The 16008-nt window shown below is 46.0% G+C and overlaps 1 protein-coding gene across 1 annotated transcript in view; it reads right to left on the bottom strand.

Annotated features, from left to right (window-relative positions):
* The window catches only part of cct6a (chaperonin containing TCP1, subunit 6A (zeta 1)), a 97858-nt gene that overhangs the window by 33159 nt on the left and 48691 nt on the right, over positions 1-16008 (bottom strand). The window contains exons 7-8 of the mRNA XM_072493104.1: positions 11324-11483; positions 10085-10167 (exon numbers count right to left, since the gene is read on the bottom strand). Of these exons, the coding sequence (XP_072349205.1) occupies positions 10085-10167; positions 11324-11483 (243 nt within the window). The remainder of the gene's footprint in view (positions 1-10084; positions 10168-11323; positions 11484-16008) is intronic.

Below are 16008 nucleotides of genomic sequence, written 5' to 3'. Positions count from 1 at the left end.
GGTTAGATGGCTTTTGTTTCGGTGCAACATCGTGGGCTGAAGGGCCTGTACTGCGCTGTATCGTTCTATGCTCTATAGAGTACCTTTGGATATTCAGTTCCTAGCCTGGGTCACCCTGCAGCCAAGCCTCTGTAATTGCAATCGTATTGGGCTTAATATCAATTTGCAGTCTTAGTTAATCGACCTCATTGATAATGCTCCGTGCATTCGAATAGTGCCTTTAGACTTGTCGGTTTAACATTTTTACACGTAGTACTATGCCTAATGTTGCTTGCCCTTATTTTCTCGGCTTCCCATTTTTCCTTTCTAGCTTTGTTTTTTGTAACTCCTCGCTCAGGTTCCCATTCCATTGTCACTCTCGTTCAAACCCACAGCAGCACTCTTAAATCCCCCCCCTCTATTCTCCTATTCCCACTCTCGCTGGCTCGTGCACTGGGAGTAATGCTGAAACTGTATTGGGGTTTCAGGACCTCATCCCCCTTCTTAGCTACGCTGTTGGTACCGATGTGGGCCACAACCTCTGGTGAATCAGACTCTCCCTTCAGAATATCCTGCAGCTGCTCAGTAACATCCTTAACCCTTGCGCCAGGGGGGGGCAACATGTGAGACGCGATGTTAACATGGTTTTACGAAAGGAAATTGTATTTGACAAATCTTTTATTTTGAGGATGTGACTCGTAGGGTTGATAAATGGGAGGGTTTCAAAATTCATCTCCTTGTGTTCACTGTGGAACCTGGAAACGAATAAAAATGGTTGATTCACGATATAATGGAGTGGGACTCCTCTCCTGGAGCACTTTGGTTCAGGTACCATGAAGACCTGTTAGGAACCATAGAGATACTCAGCAGCTGGTGCTCTGACAAACAAGCTCTCAATGGCAGAACAAGAGGAAGATGCACCATCTGGAATATCTCAATGGCTGTTCACCGGCGATCGATGAGTGCAGCAGAATCAAACCTCCAAATCTCTCAGTTTCCTGATCATTGAATCAAGGTTTTGTTATGTCAAGACAAGTGTGCAATGGTTTCTTCACAGATCTTTCTTTCTGCGCACATCTCCTTTGGCAACTGGAGCACGGTTGTGTCGAGAAGCTTCAAATTATGATCCGACACGAAGACAACAGTTTCAAGATGCTCATATAGGACTCTTGACGAGGCAGGGTGTCTTTCAGCAGCTGTAACTGAAATGGAGCAGCCTTCTTTGCGATCCGCTCTTATTGGGGGCTAGAAAAGATGTCCTAAATATAATCTGCCTAACTTCTCCCAATTGGGCAGCCATGTCCAGAGGATTAATCTTCTGCAGCAGAAGCGCACAAAAGACACAAGTAGTAAAGCTTTGGGACCTGGAACATCAGGATTTTCAAGAGTGAATGCCCAGAGCGGCGTACGTACTGGACCTGTGGGAAAGTGGAGCTGAGTCCACAAAAGGTCAGCCATGATCTCATGGAATGATGGAGCAGGTTTGAAGGGCCAGATGGCCTACTCCTGCTCCTAGTTATTTTGTTGCCCAAAGTCTCCAGCGATATGGCATCAATGATCAACACTCTAGAGTGAGACCTGGTGAACTGGAGAGGGGCAGCTCCAGGAACTCAGATGAAGCTGCACTTTCTTCTGGAAAGGGAAATCAGATGAGCGATGAAGAGTTCAGGGAGTTGGATTTGCCCCCAAGAATGAGGTTATGGGGACTTCCAGTGGGGCAATACGAAGTAGCGGGCGCATCTCGGGTGGTTCCCGCATAGGCTCCAGCACTTTGGGTTTTTCTGCATGTTCTGAGAGAAATTTCCACGATTGGACACGACAGCCCAGCCCAGCAAACAGCTGGGAATCAGGCGATGCCGAAATTAACATCAAAGGCAGAGGGGTGAAGTTGCAAGCGTCAAGCCCAAGTAAGGACTCATTAAAGATGGCAGGAGAAGCGGCCATGCCCATCACCCGTGACATGACGGTGGTGTGGTAGCAGAGAACAAAGAACATTACAACGCATTACAGGCCCTTCAGCCCTCGATGTTGCGCCGACCTGTGAAACCACTCGAAAGCCCATCTACACTATTCCGTTATCGTCCATATGTCTATCCAATGACCATTTGAATGTTGACGAGTCCACTACTGTTACAGGCAGGGCATTCACACCCTTACTACTCTCGGAGTAAAGAACCTACCTCTGACATCTGTCCTACGGAAAAAGGCTCTCACTGTCCACCCTATCCTATCCTCTGATCACCTTGTATGCCTCAATTAAGTCACCTCATAGAACATATAGAACATAGAACGATACAGCGCAGTACAGGCCCTTCGGCCCACGATGTTGCACCGAAACAAAAGCCATCTAACCTACACTATGCCATTATCATCCATATGTTTATCCAATAAACTTTTAAATGCCCTCAATGTTGGTGAGTTCACTACTGTAGCAGGTAGGGCATTCCACGGCCTCACTACTCTTTGCGTAAAGAACCTACCTCTGACCTCTGTCCTATATCTATTACCCCTCAGTTTAAAGTTATGTCCCCTCGTGCCAGCCATATCCATCCGCGGGAGAAGGCTCTCACTGTCCACCCTATCCAACCCCCTGATCATTTTGTATGCCTCTATTAAGTCTCCTCTTAACCTTCTTCTCCCCAACGAAAACAACCTCAAGTCCATCAGCCTTTCCTCATAAGATTTTCCCTCAATACCAGGCAACATCCTGGTAAATCTCCTCTGCACCCACTCCAAAGCCTCCACGTCCTTCCTATAATGCGGTGACCAGAACTGTACGCAATACTCCAAACGCAGCCGTACCAGAGTTCTGTACAGCTGCAACATGACCTCCCGACTCCGGAACTCAATCCCTCTACCAATAAAGGCCAACACTCCATAGGCCTTCGTCACAACCCTATCAACCTGGGTGGCAACTTTCAGGGATCTATGTACATGGACACCTAGATCCCTCTGCTCATCCACACTTTCAAGAACTTTACCATTAGCCAAATATTCCGCATTCCTGTTATTCCTTCCAAAGTGAATCACCTCACACTTCTCTACATTAAACTCCATTTGCCACCTCTCAGCCCAGCGCTGCAGCTTATCTATATCCCTCTGTAACCTGCTACATCCTTCCACACTATCGACAACACCACCGACTTTAGTATCGTCTGCAAATTTACTCACCCACCCTTCTGCGCCTTCCTCTAGGTCATTGATAAAAATGACAAACAGCAACGGCCCCAGAACAGATCCTTGTGGTACTCCACTTGTGACTGTACTTCATTCTGAACATTTCCCATCAACCACCACCCTCTGTCTTCTTTCAGCTAGCCAATTTCTGATCCACATCTCTAAATCACCCTCAATCCCCAGCCTCCGTATTTTTTGCAATAGCCTACCGCGGGGAACCTTATCAAACGCTTTGCTGAAATCCATATACACCACATCAACCGCTCTACCCTCGTCTACCTGTTCAGTCACCTTCTCAAAGAACTCGATAAGGTTTGTGAGGCATGACCTACCCTTCACAAAGCCATGCTGACTATCCCTGATCATATTATTCCTATCTAGATGATTATAAATCTTGTCTCTTATAATCCCCTCCAAGACTTTACCCACTACAGACGTGAGGCTCACCGGTCTATAGTTGCCGGGGTTGTCTCTGCTCCCCTTCTTGAACAAGGGTACAACATTTGCTATCTTCCAGTCTTCTGGCACTATTCCTGTAGACAATGACATAAAAATCAAAGCCAAAGGCTCAGCAATCTCCTCCCTAGCTTCCCAGAGAATCCTAGGATAAATCCCATCCAGCCCAGGGGACTTATCTATTTTCACACTTTCCAGAATTGCTAACACTTCCTCCTTATGAACCTCAAGCCCTTCTAGTCACGTAGCCTATATCTCAGTATTCTCCTCGACAATATAGTCTTTTTCCTGTGTGAATACTTACAAAAAATATTCATTTAGCACCTCTCCTATATCCTCGAACTCCACGCACAACTTCCCACTATTGTCCTTGACTGGCCCTATTCTTACCCTAGTCATTCTTTTATTCCCGACATATCTATAGAAAGCTTGAGGGTTATCCTTGATCCTACCTGCCAAAGACTTCTCATGTCCCCTCCTGGCTATTCTTAGCTCTCTCTTTTGGTCCTTCCTAGCTAACTTGTAACTCTCGAGCGTCCTAACTGAACCTTCACGTCTCATCTTTACATCAGCCTCCTTCTTCCTCTTGACAAGTGTTTCAACTGCTTTAATAAACCACGGTTCCCTTGCTCGATCACTTCCTCCCTGCCTGACAGGTACATACTTATCAAGGACACGCAGTAGTTGTTCCTTGAACAAGCTCCACATTTCCATTGTGCCCACCCCCTGCAGTTTTCCTCTCCATCCAATGCATCCCAAGTCTTGCCTCATCGCATCATAATTGCCTTTCCCCCAGATATAACTCTTGCCCTGCGGTATATACCTATCCCTTTCCATCACTAAAGTAAACATAATCAAATTGTGGTCACTATCACCAAAGTGCTCACCTACCTCCAAATCTAACACCTGTCCTGGTTCATCACCCAGTACCAAACCCAATATGGCCTCGCCTCTCATTGGCCTATCTACATACTGTGTCAGGAAACCCTCCTGCACACATTGGGCAAAAATGGACCCATCTATAGTGCTCGAACTATAGCGTTTCCAGTCAATATTTGGAAAGTTAAAGTCCCCCATAACAAGTACCCTGTTACTTTCGCTCCTATCCAGAATCATCTTTGCAATCCTTTCCTCTACATCTCCGGGACTTTTCGGAGGCCTAGGGTGACCTCATCTTTCCTGTTTCTAACCTCAGCCCATACTACCTCAGCAGACGAGTCCTCATCAAACGTCCTTTCTGCCACCGTAATACTGTCCTTGACTAACAATGCCACCCCTCCCCCTCTTTTACCACCTTCCCTGAGCTTACTGAAATATCTAAACCCCAGCACCTGCAACAACCATTCCTGTCCCTGCTCTATCCATGTCTCCGAAATGGCCACAACATCGAAGTCCCAGGTACCAACCTATGCTGCACGTTCACCCACCTTAAACCACCTTCCTGCCTGCACACTCCTGCAACTTTGAAACCTTACTCATGACCTCACTACTCTCAACCTCCTGTATACTGGAGCTACAATTCAGGTTCCCAATCCCCTGAACTAGTTTAAACCCACCCGAAAAGCATTAGCAAATTTCCCCCACAGGTATTGGTACCCCTCTGGTCAAGGTGTAGACCATCCCGTTTGTAGAGGTCCCACCTACCCCAGAATGAGCCCCAATTATCCAGGAATCTGAAACCCTCCCTCCTGCACCATCCCTGTAGCCACGTGTTCTCTCCCTATTCCTTGTCTCGCTATCACGTGGCACGGGTAACAACCCAGAGATAATAACTCTGTTTGTCCTAGATCTAAGTTTCCCCCCTAGCTCCCTGACTTACATCCCAATCCCTTTTCCTACCTATTGTCGTTGGTACCTATGTGGACCATGACTTGGGGCTGCTCTCCCTCCCCCTTAAGGATCCCTAATACACGATCCGAGACATCGCGGACCCTGGCACCTGGGAGGCAACACACCAGTCTCTCTCATTCCCACAGAATCTCCCATCTATCCCCCTAACTATGGCGTCTCCAATGACTAATGCTCTACTCCTCTCCCCCCTTCCCTTCTGAACAACTGGGACAGCCTCTGTGCCAGAGACCTGTATCCCATGGGTAGCAAGAGAATTTTGAAAGTTTATTGGGAGAGCTGGATGAAAGCTTCCAGAAACATTGCCAGAAATTGAAGGCTTCATCTAAAACTACAGTGGAGGAAGCTTTGGGTCTAGTCACGGAGCAACTGAACAAGACGACTAAGGCGGTAGGCGGAGAAAATAAAAGGGGTGGAGGAGGCCTCATCTCAACAAGAGAAACTTGTGCCTTTGGAGGCTGAAATCGAGATCAGGAATAAGGGTCTCAAGGCGAAACCGGACATTATGGAAAATAGATCGAGATGCATGAATTTGAGGCTGGTGGGTCTAACTGACGGAGTTGAGGGATCAAGGTCGACCGAATACTTTGCTGTGAAGTCCTCCCAGTTCATAAGCGAATTGGCGTTTGCTGCGCCAGAACATACATGGCCTTGAGGCAGAAACCACAACCGAATTAGCCACCTCCAGCAGTGATCATTTGAGTTCATAGTTTCTAGAGAAAGAAGCGGGTTGTGGAATAGCCCAAGGAAGCCCGAAACATCAACTGGGACCATAACATGATTTACCAGGACATCGGCACAGAACTAGTGAAGCGATGTGCCGCCATCAAAAGAGCGAAGACGATCATGTTCAATTCATAGAATTTACAGTGCAGGAGGCCATTCGGCCCATCGAGTCTGCACCGGCTGTTGGAAAGAGCACCCTACCAAAGGTCCACACCTCCACCCTATCCCCATAACCCAGTAACCCCACCCAACACAAAGTGCAATTTTGGACACTATGGGCAATTTTTTCGCATGGCCAATCCACCTAACCACATCTTTGGACTGTGGGAGGAAACCGGAGCATCCAGAGGAAACCCACACACACGGGGAGAATGTGCAGACTCCGCACAGACAGTGACCCAAGCTGGAATCGAACCTGGGACCCTGGAGCTGCGAAGCAATTGTGTAATCCACAATGCTACCGTGCTGCCCACGTGGTGAAAGTGGCCAGATCACTGAAAGTGGCAACGCAGGTGGACAAGGTAGTCAAGAGGCATACCACATGCTGGCCTTCATCGGTCGGTGCATTAATATAAAAATTGGCAAGTCATGCTGCCGCTGTACAGAACCTTGGTTCAGTCACATTTGAAATACTGCCTACAATTCTATTCACCACATTACCACATTTGGAGGGTACAGAAGAGGTTTACCAGGATGTTGCCTGGTCTGGAGGGTATTAGCTATGAGCAGAGGTTGGATAAACTAGGATAGTTTCCACTGGAACGACAGAGGTCGAGGGGTGACCTGATAGAGGTTTACAAAATTGAATGGCATGGACAGAGTGGATAGTCAGGCGCTTTTCACCCCAGAGTGGAAAAGTCAATCACACAGCAACATATGCTTAAGGTGAGAGGGGGAAAGTTTAGGGATGTGCGAGGCAAATGCTTTTCACAAAGATGGTTTGTGCCTGGCACACGCTGCCAGTGGAAGTGGTAGAAGCAGATACAATAGCAACGTTTAAGAGGCATCTTGGCGAAGGCTTGGAGGAATGAAGGGCCTGTTCACATGCTGTAGCGTTCTTTGTCGAAAGGAACGACGAAACAGGAAGGGGTGATGGGCTTCACGCTGAAACTTTGCGTATGGAAGGTAGGAACCAACATTCCAGCCCCATGCCCATCTTGCAGATTTAGAATGAAGAGGAAGTCCCAAAATGATCTCAAGGATGCCATGATTGTGGCAATCATAAAGAAAAGGGACAAATCCAACTGTGAAAATTAGAGGATTTTCCATGCTTTCCACTGGAGGAAAGATTATTGCAAGCACTGATCCAAAGTATTAAACTTGCTGAAGAGCTATTCCCCAAATCTCAATGTGGGTTTAGGCCATCAATGAAGTACGACCAACATTATGTTTACAGTTCACGAACTACAAGGCAAATGTCACAAAAGACACCAACTTCGTTATATAATGCCTTTGACTTGAAAAAGGACTTGGGCCTGGTAAATTGAGACACTCTGGAAGATCCTGAAGTATGGATGGCCTCCAAAATTAATTACCACCTTTCACTTGCTTCATGACAATACATCAGCAGTGATAAAAATCCACCGGATGTAAGAAAGTTGATGTACGAGATGGGTGAGTATATGTGCATGTCGTGGTGAGAGCGAGCAAGTGAGAACGGAGATTGGGCGTAAAGCAGACTCATCTCCACACACTCACTCAATGTCTTGCACTCACCCCAAACACTCAACGTCTCATACTACCCTCCAGACACATCTTGCTGAGCAGGAGGCGAACTCCCAGGGCCAAACGCGACCCCAAGAGAAATAAAACTGGGACCACCCGAGGACTGGGCAGCCCTCAGTTCTGAGCATCCAACAGCCCAAACCCCCCCCCAGCTCCAGGAAGGCAACAGCACCCCCTGATAGACACAAGCAGTTTCTTTTGCTCCACGGAGCGACGATGAAGTTGGCAGCTCACCTCAGGATCAAATGTGACACCAAGGTTACAAAAAGTCTGGCTTAATCTCAGATTGTTGCTGGAGAGGTAGATTCACTAGTCAGGGAGTAGGTAGATTTCTGTTCATCAAGTACTGGATGTTTGATAAACAGGCTACTAATTTCACAACAGTAAAGGTGTCAAGAGGTGACGAAAAGCAGAATTGGGAGTTATCCGTGCGTGTGAAAATTAACATCTGTGCCTTAAGACTAGATGGGCCGAATGGCCTCCTTCTGCACTGTGGGGATTCTTTGTATTTTATTCCATCGTCACCAAGGACCAGCATTTGGATGAGAATGAGGAGTGAAGCGGAAAAAATACTTAGGGGACAACACAGGCAACCGTGTGAGAGCAGGAAAAGAAACCACTGGAAGGAAGTCTCTGGCGAGGATTCAAAAACAAGAATGGAATCATGTTAAGCACTTTGGAATGTCTTGAATGGTGATGTATAAAGACAAGACTTTCTTTACCCAACGTCTCTCTCCTATTTTAAGATGCTCTATAAAACATAGTCTCTGACCCATCTTTTGGTTATCCGTCTTGAATACCTCCAGTGCCTTTATGTCAACATTTTTACTGACCACTGGTTAAGTGCCGAGGCATTTTGCTGCATTGTGACACAATACACATTTCTGCACTCACTGGGGTTCAGAACAATCTCAATGAGACAGATCGGATTCTCAAGGAGTTTGACTGGGGAGATGCTGACAGGTCGTTTCCACTTGTAGAAGAGTCTGGGACCAGAGAGCATAAATCTCAGACTAGAGGTCATCCAATTGAGACAGGAGGGGCAGTTTCTTCTCTGAGGGTCGTGAATCTGTGGAATTCTTAATCCAAGAGGGTGTAGAAATTGGGCCGTTTAGTATCTTCAAGGCTGAGTAAGGGAATCAAGGGTTATGAGGATAAGGCGGGTAAGTGAAGTTGAGGATTATCACAACAGAACAGACATGATCTCATTGAACGGCGGAGCAGAGTCCATCGACTCTGCTGGCCGACATTTGCCCCTACATCTATCGTCTACATGTTTTTGCAATATTTTCCACATCTCAGTCAATAGCACTTGGGTATATTCTGGGAAGGCGAAGTATTTAGAGGTTGGATCAGAGATCAAAGAGACAAATTTGTAAATTTTGTTCAAGAAACAATACTGGATATTTCCAGGAAAGCTATAAAGGAGAGAATGATCTCGATTTAATCTTCTGCATTAAATCATGCTCGCCACCATTGATCAATTCCCACCACCTCACCAACTACAACCACCCAACTCTTTAGAGCACTGGACCATAACGTTAGAGCCAATGGAAATAATTTCAGCCCATGTGACTTCCACTACTGCAGTTTCCAACAGTGTTCAAGAGTGTAGTGTTATTGAAGTAGGAACAATGAAATACTTAATGATCCAGTATAACTGGGTGATCAAGGGTGATTGAGGGTAGCACGGTAGCATAGTGGGTAGCACAAATGCTTCACAGCTCCAGGGTCCCAGGTTCGATTCCCGGCTTGGGTCACGTTCTGTGCGGAGTCTGCACGTTCTCCCCGTGTGCGCGCGCGAGTTTCCTCCGGGTGCTCCGGTTTCCTCCCACAGTCCAAAGATGTGCAGGTTAGGTGGATTGGCCATGCTAAATTGCCCTTAGGTTAGGTGGGGTTACTGGGTTATGAGGATAGGGTGGAGGTAGGCGCTTGGGTAGGGTGCTCTTTCCAAGAGCCGGTGCAGACTCGATGGGCCGAATGGCCTCCTTGTGCACTGTAAATTCTATGATTTCAATGACACAGAGTACTGCGGACTTATTTGGCTCTTTATTTTGGGTCTACTAGACGGCTGAATTTGTTCCAAACTGGATTGCTAAAAGGTACCCTACTTCCTTGCTGCCACAGGAGGGAAGCCACTAGTTTTGCAGAGCATTCCATGTATTTAACCAACCTCTCCATATTTCTCCGCTTTGCTCTTCTCAGCGCCACAATGTCTTCTTTTGCAAATGCATCCAATGATAATGGGTCAACACCCTGCCAAAATAAAAAATTAATGTTAAATTTAACGATTAGGAAAATCCAGTTACAAGCACAAAAAATATGTAGGATGAACAGGCTGGAGGGAATTGGAATTATAAACTGTTGGGAATAGAAATATTCAAATAGAGACAACAGCTGAATTAAAACAAATGCCTTGTTACATTCAACTGGAAGCAGGAAGACTGACAGCAAAACAGAAATACAATTCCCTCGTCTGAAAACCAAGTTTGGAGAAAAGAATGGGTGAAATCTCTTTTGAAATTTGGTTATAACTATGTTTAAAGACAAGTTATTGGGAAATAGCAGCCAAGGCAGAGGTTGAGGAAGTCCAATTGGTTCCAAGCAGTGGTGCGGGATTTAAAAAATCTTTATTATTGTCACAAATAGGCTTACATTAACACCGCAATGAAGTTACTGTGAAAAGCCCCTAGTTGCCACATTCAGGCGCCTGTTCGGGTACACAGAGGGAGAATTCAGAATGTCCAAATCACCCAACAAGCACATCTTTGGGACTAGTGGGAGGAAACTGGAGCACCCGGAGGAATCCCAGTCAGACATGGAGAACGCGCAGACTCTGCACAGACAGTGACCCAAGTCAGGAATCGAACCCCAAGGTATTCGACAATCACTATCTAGTGATCCCTGCTAAAATGTGTTTCTGTCAGCTGAAGTCAAGTTAAACAGTTTGGTGATCCTCTCATTCATGGCTACTTGGACAAGGTGATGAGAAAATGATGACTAGGGCTGACAGCAAGTCAACACTTTGTGGGCAGCACAGTAGCATTGTGGATAGCACAATTGCTTCACAGCTCCAGGGTCCCAGGTTCGATTCCGGCTTGGGTCACTGTCTGTGTGGAGTCTGCACATCCTCCCCATGTGTGCGTGGGTTTCCTCCCACAGTCCAAAGATGTGCAGGTTAGGTGGATTGGCCATGATAAATTGCCCTTAGTGTTGGGTGGGGTTACTGGAGGTGTTGACCTTGGGTCGGGTGATCTTTCCAAGAGCTGGTGCAGACTCGATGGGCCGAATGGCCTCCTTCTGCACTGTAAATTCTATGATAAATCTTCTATGATGAACACCTTTATGAGAGCAATGGGGCGGGGCAGGGCAGGGGGGGAAGAGAGTAAAAGGATGCCGGCAAAACATTCACCTTTTGGTTAATAACTACAAAGCCTTTATTAGATTCACCACAAACTTTTCTCTTCAGTGCGATAATTTTGTTAACTCGGTCTTCAATGAACTTCCTCTCAGCTTGTACAAACTTCTCCCTTTCATCAGCACTCTTATAGAAGAATCCTGAGTTTACTTCTCTGGAGACAAACAAAAAGGTCTTGTTACTGCCGAATATTTACAGGCAAGATACCAACAGTGTTAAAGCTGTACCAAGTCTTATTCAAGCCAGTAAAATGGGTGGATAGCCAGAAATATTCGGCATAGCATCAGGTTTTAATTTACCAATCAAAATCAGGTATTATTTTGAACATCGTTAAAGAGAATTATAGGAAGTGACACAGCGGAATTCTCTGTCGGTGGGACCTGCCGGCAGCGCAGCCACGTGTCTCCCAAAGGAAAACCCCATTGGCCAGCTGCGGGAATGGAGAATGCCGTCCACAATCTCTGCAGATTTTAAAAGTTTTGCCCCAATTTCCACCTCTAACATCACTCGATTTTGTCCACCTCAGCTCATCCTTTGCTGAAAATAAGAGGTATTTTTGTAGCAGGAGCAGATGTGCAAAATATTTTTTTAAATGGTAAGAAATTAGAAAGTGTAGATGTACTCAGGGACCTGGGTGTCCTTGTCCATAAGCCACTGATGGCTTTTCTAAGTGCAGCAACTGATCGAATGTTAGCCTTTATCGCAAGAGGATTGAGTACAGGAGTCTTGCTTCAATTTAATAGGAGCTTGGTTTGGCTTCATCTGGAGTACTGTGCACAGTTTTGGCCCCAATACTTCAGAAAGGATATTATTGCCTTGGAGGGAGTACAACAAAGGTTCACCAGACTTGGCGGGACTGTCTTATGATTAGAGATTGGGGCACACTGGGTCTGTATTCTCTAGAGTTCTGAAGAATAAGAGGTGATCTCATTGAACCGTACAAAATACTTAAGAGGACTAGACAAGGTAAAATGTTTCTCTTGGTTGGGAAATCTAGAACCGGGGGGGGCACAATTTCAAAAATGAGGCGGTTGTCACTTAGAACTGAGATGAGAAATGTCTTTAAACATAGGTTTGTGAATCTTTGGAATTGATAAGATTTCGGATTAACAACAACGAATGGGGATTGTGGGTGTAAAGGGCATTGAAGTGTTTGATCAGGCGTGATCGTTTGAAACGGCGCAGTGGACACGATGGGCTGAATGGTCTCCTAATGAATACTTCGTCCATGCCTTTGTTACCTCTAGACTTGACTATTCCAACTGGTCTCCCACCTTCCAGCTTACCAAAACTTTAAATCGTCCCAAACTCTTCTCCTTGCATCTTAACTCGCAGCATGTCCCAATCACCTATCATCCCCAAGCTCGTTGATTCACATAGCGCCATTAAAGTCTTGATTTTAAATTTCTCATCCTTGTTTTTAAATAATTCCATGGTCGCACCATTTCTTTAATCTCCTCCACCCCACAACCTTTCAGGGTATCTGAGCTCATCTAAATTTGGCATCTTGAGAGCCCCTGATTTTACTGGCCACTGGTGGCTGTGCTCAGTTACCTGGGCCCTAATCCCAGGTATACCGCCCCGAAACCGCTTCATCTTTCTTCTCACCTTTAGTACATTTATTAAAACCAATCTCTGCGACCAAGCTTATGGTCATCGGATCCAATCTCTTATGCAGGTTGGTGTCATATTTTGTTTTATAATGCTCTTATCGAGCGCTCTAGGATGTTAAATCATATTAATACAAGCTGTAATCAGTATAGATTAAGGGAGCTTTACTCTATATCAGACTAGGCTACAAACAAAGTGCTGGAAAAAGGGATTAGAATAGATCGGCGTTTGATAGCCAGCACAGACATGGGCCGAAGAGCCTTTTCTGTGCTGTAAAAACTCTATGACTGTAAAATAAATGGTATAATTTTCAAGGGAGGACAGGAACAGATAGAACTTGCATACAACGTTTCAATGACACAGAAACAAAGCAAATGGGCCATTTAAGCCCTTCGTGCCTGATCTGCCATTCATTATGATCACGGATGATTATCCAACTCCACAGCCTTATCCCGCCTTCCCCCCCCAGATCCTTTGATCCCCTCCCCAAGAGCTATATCTTACTGCTTCTTGAAAAAATACAATGTTTTGGTGTCAACTACTCTGAGGTAACAAATGCCACAGGCTCACCACTCTGGGTGAAGACATTTCTCCTCATCTCTGTCCGAAATGGTGTATCCCATGTCCTCAGACAGGACACCCTGGTTCTGGACACACCCACCATTGGGAATATTCTTCCTGTATCTACCCTGTCTCGTCCTGTTAGAATTCGATATGTTTCTGTGCGACCACCCCTCATTCTCCGTAACTCCAGCAAATACAATCCTGATCGACTCAGTCTCTCCTTGTACGTCAGTCCTGCCATCCCTGGAATCAGTCTGTAAATCTTCTCAGCACTCCCTCTAGAGAAAGAACATCCTTCCTCAGATAAGGAGACCAAAACTGTGCACAATATTCCAGGTGTGGTCTCACCAAGGCCCTGTATAATTGCAGCAAGACATCCCTGCTCCTGTACTCGAATCCTACTCAAATACCATTTGCCTTCTTTACCATCTGCTGTGCCTGAATGCTCAACTTCAGTGACTGGTGTACGAGCACACCCAGTTCTCGTTGCACATTCCCCTCTCAATGTATGGCTATTCAGATAATCGGCCTTTGTGTTCCTGTTACCAGTCTAGATAACTCACATTCATCCAAATTATACCTGCCATTCATTTTCCCACACACTCAACTTATCCAAATCACACTGAAGGATCTCTGCACTCCCCTCAGTTCACCCCCCACCAAGCTTTATGTCAACTGCACATTTGGAGATATTACCTTTCGTTCCCTCATAGAACTCCTACAGTGCAGAAGGCCATTTGGTCCATCGAGTCTGCGCAAACTGAAAGAGCACCCTACTTATGCCCACTCCCCTGCCCTAACCTGCACCTTTGGACGCGAAGGGGCAATTTAGCATGGCCAATCCACCGAACCTACACATCGTTAAGACTGTGGGAGGAAACCGGAACACCTGGAGGAAGTGCAAACTCCACACCAGTCACCCAAGGCTGGAATCGATCCTGGGTCCCTGGTGCTATGAGGAAGCAGTGCTAACCATCTACCATCCTAAATCATTTATATTGGGAATAGCTGGGGTACCAGCACCAATCCCACTATTCACCGACTAGTTTGGAAAAAGCCTGCAGTTTGGAAAAAGACTCTATTAATCCTACTCGTTTGCTGCCTGCCAACCAATTTTCTATCCATTTCAATACACTACCCCTAAACCGATGTGCTTTAATCTTGTACGCTGAAAGCCTTCTGAAAGTCCGAATAAACCACACCCACTGGCTCCCTTTCGTCAACTATCCTTGAAGAATTCCAGTAATTTGTCAAGCAGGATTTCCCCTTCATAAATCTGTGCTGACTGTCTGATCCTGCCACTGTTTTCTAAATGCTCTATGAAATCTTTATTAATGGATTCAAGAATTTCCCCCACTACCAATGTTAGGCTTACTCGTCTATAAATCCCTCTTTTCTTTCTACCTCCCTTTTGAAATTACATTAACTACCCTTCAATCTGTAGGAACTGTTCCAGGGTTGATAGAATCTTGAAGATTGCCACCAAAGCATCCACTATTTCTCAGGCTACTTTCTCAAGTACCCTGGGATGTAGGTTATCAGGCCCTGGGGATTTATTGGCCTTCAATCCCATCAATTTCCCCAACACCATTTATCTACTGATATTGATCACCTTCAGTTTCTCCCTGCGTTCCGCAATATTTCTGCGATCGTATTTGCATCCTCATTTGTGAAGATAGAACCAAAGATTGTATTTAGTTGCTCAGCCATTTCTTTCGTCACCGTTATAAATTCCCCTGTTTCTGACTGTAAGGGACCTACAACTATCTTCACCAATCCTCTTCTCTTTAAGCACCTACAGAAACTTTGAGTCAGTTTCTACGTTCCCTGCAAGCTGCAGCATCTGGGATGGCCACTTCCAGAATACAAAATGGACGCTCACAAATAATGTAGGGAAATGTGGACAATACTAGACAACAGGCACAGTGCCAGAATGTATATTTGGGAAGCAGTTACCAGACAGAATCGAAACTCTGGGTGGATTAGCATATTGATGGCCCACCTCCGAGGAACAAAGGTAGTTACAGACATCCCGGCGCCAGAAAGACACAAACAAAGCAAGGCCAACGGCCACCTAAGAAACACCCGGCCATCAGGGCACCCACCCCTTTTATTGGTTAAGATCGATAACAATGATCGAGACGCTGCCCAATTAATTGGGACCAAGTTTAAGGCCTGCCTAAAAGCGCGCAAAGCCCCTCCAAGTATAAGAAGGAACCCCCACAAGAGATTTGCTCTCTTGGATTTGGCTCTCAGGTGGAGAGACCCATCCACCAACATCACCAGAAGCAAGTAAGCACCAGAAGTAAACGCTCGCTACTAGACGGACAAACTTAGCTGTTCTCCTGTCTCTCTTCAAACTCAACAGCCTCAGATCGATACCTGCGACTATTAGCAGCACATCAACACAGACATCTGCAGTTTAATCGGCTATCCTCGGGAACAATTGCAACATATTAGCAATTGAATGCCGGGCCAGACCTGTCGGCGCCTGCAGTGGCCGA

Source organism: Scyliorhinus torazame, chromosome 30, assembly GCF_047496885.1.
Source record: "Scyliorhinus torazame isolate Kashiwa2021f chromosome 30, sScyTor2.1, whole genome shotgun sequence".
Lineage (NCBI taxonomy): Eukaryota > Metazoa > Chordata > Chondrichthyes > Carcharhiniformes > Scyliorhinidae > Scyliorhinus > Scyliorhinus torazame.
This window is presented reverse-complemented; position numbering and strand designations above follow the sequence as displayed.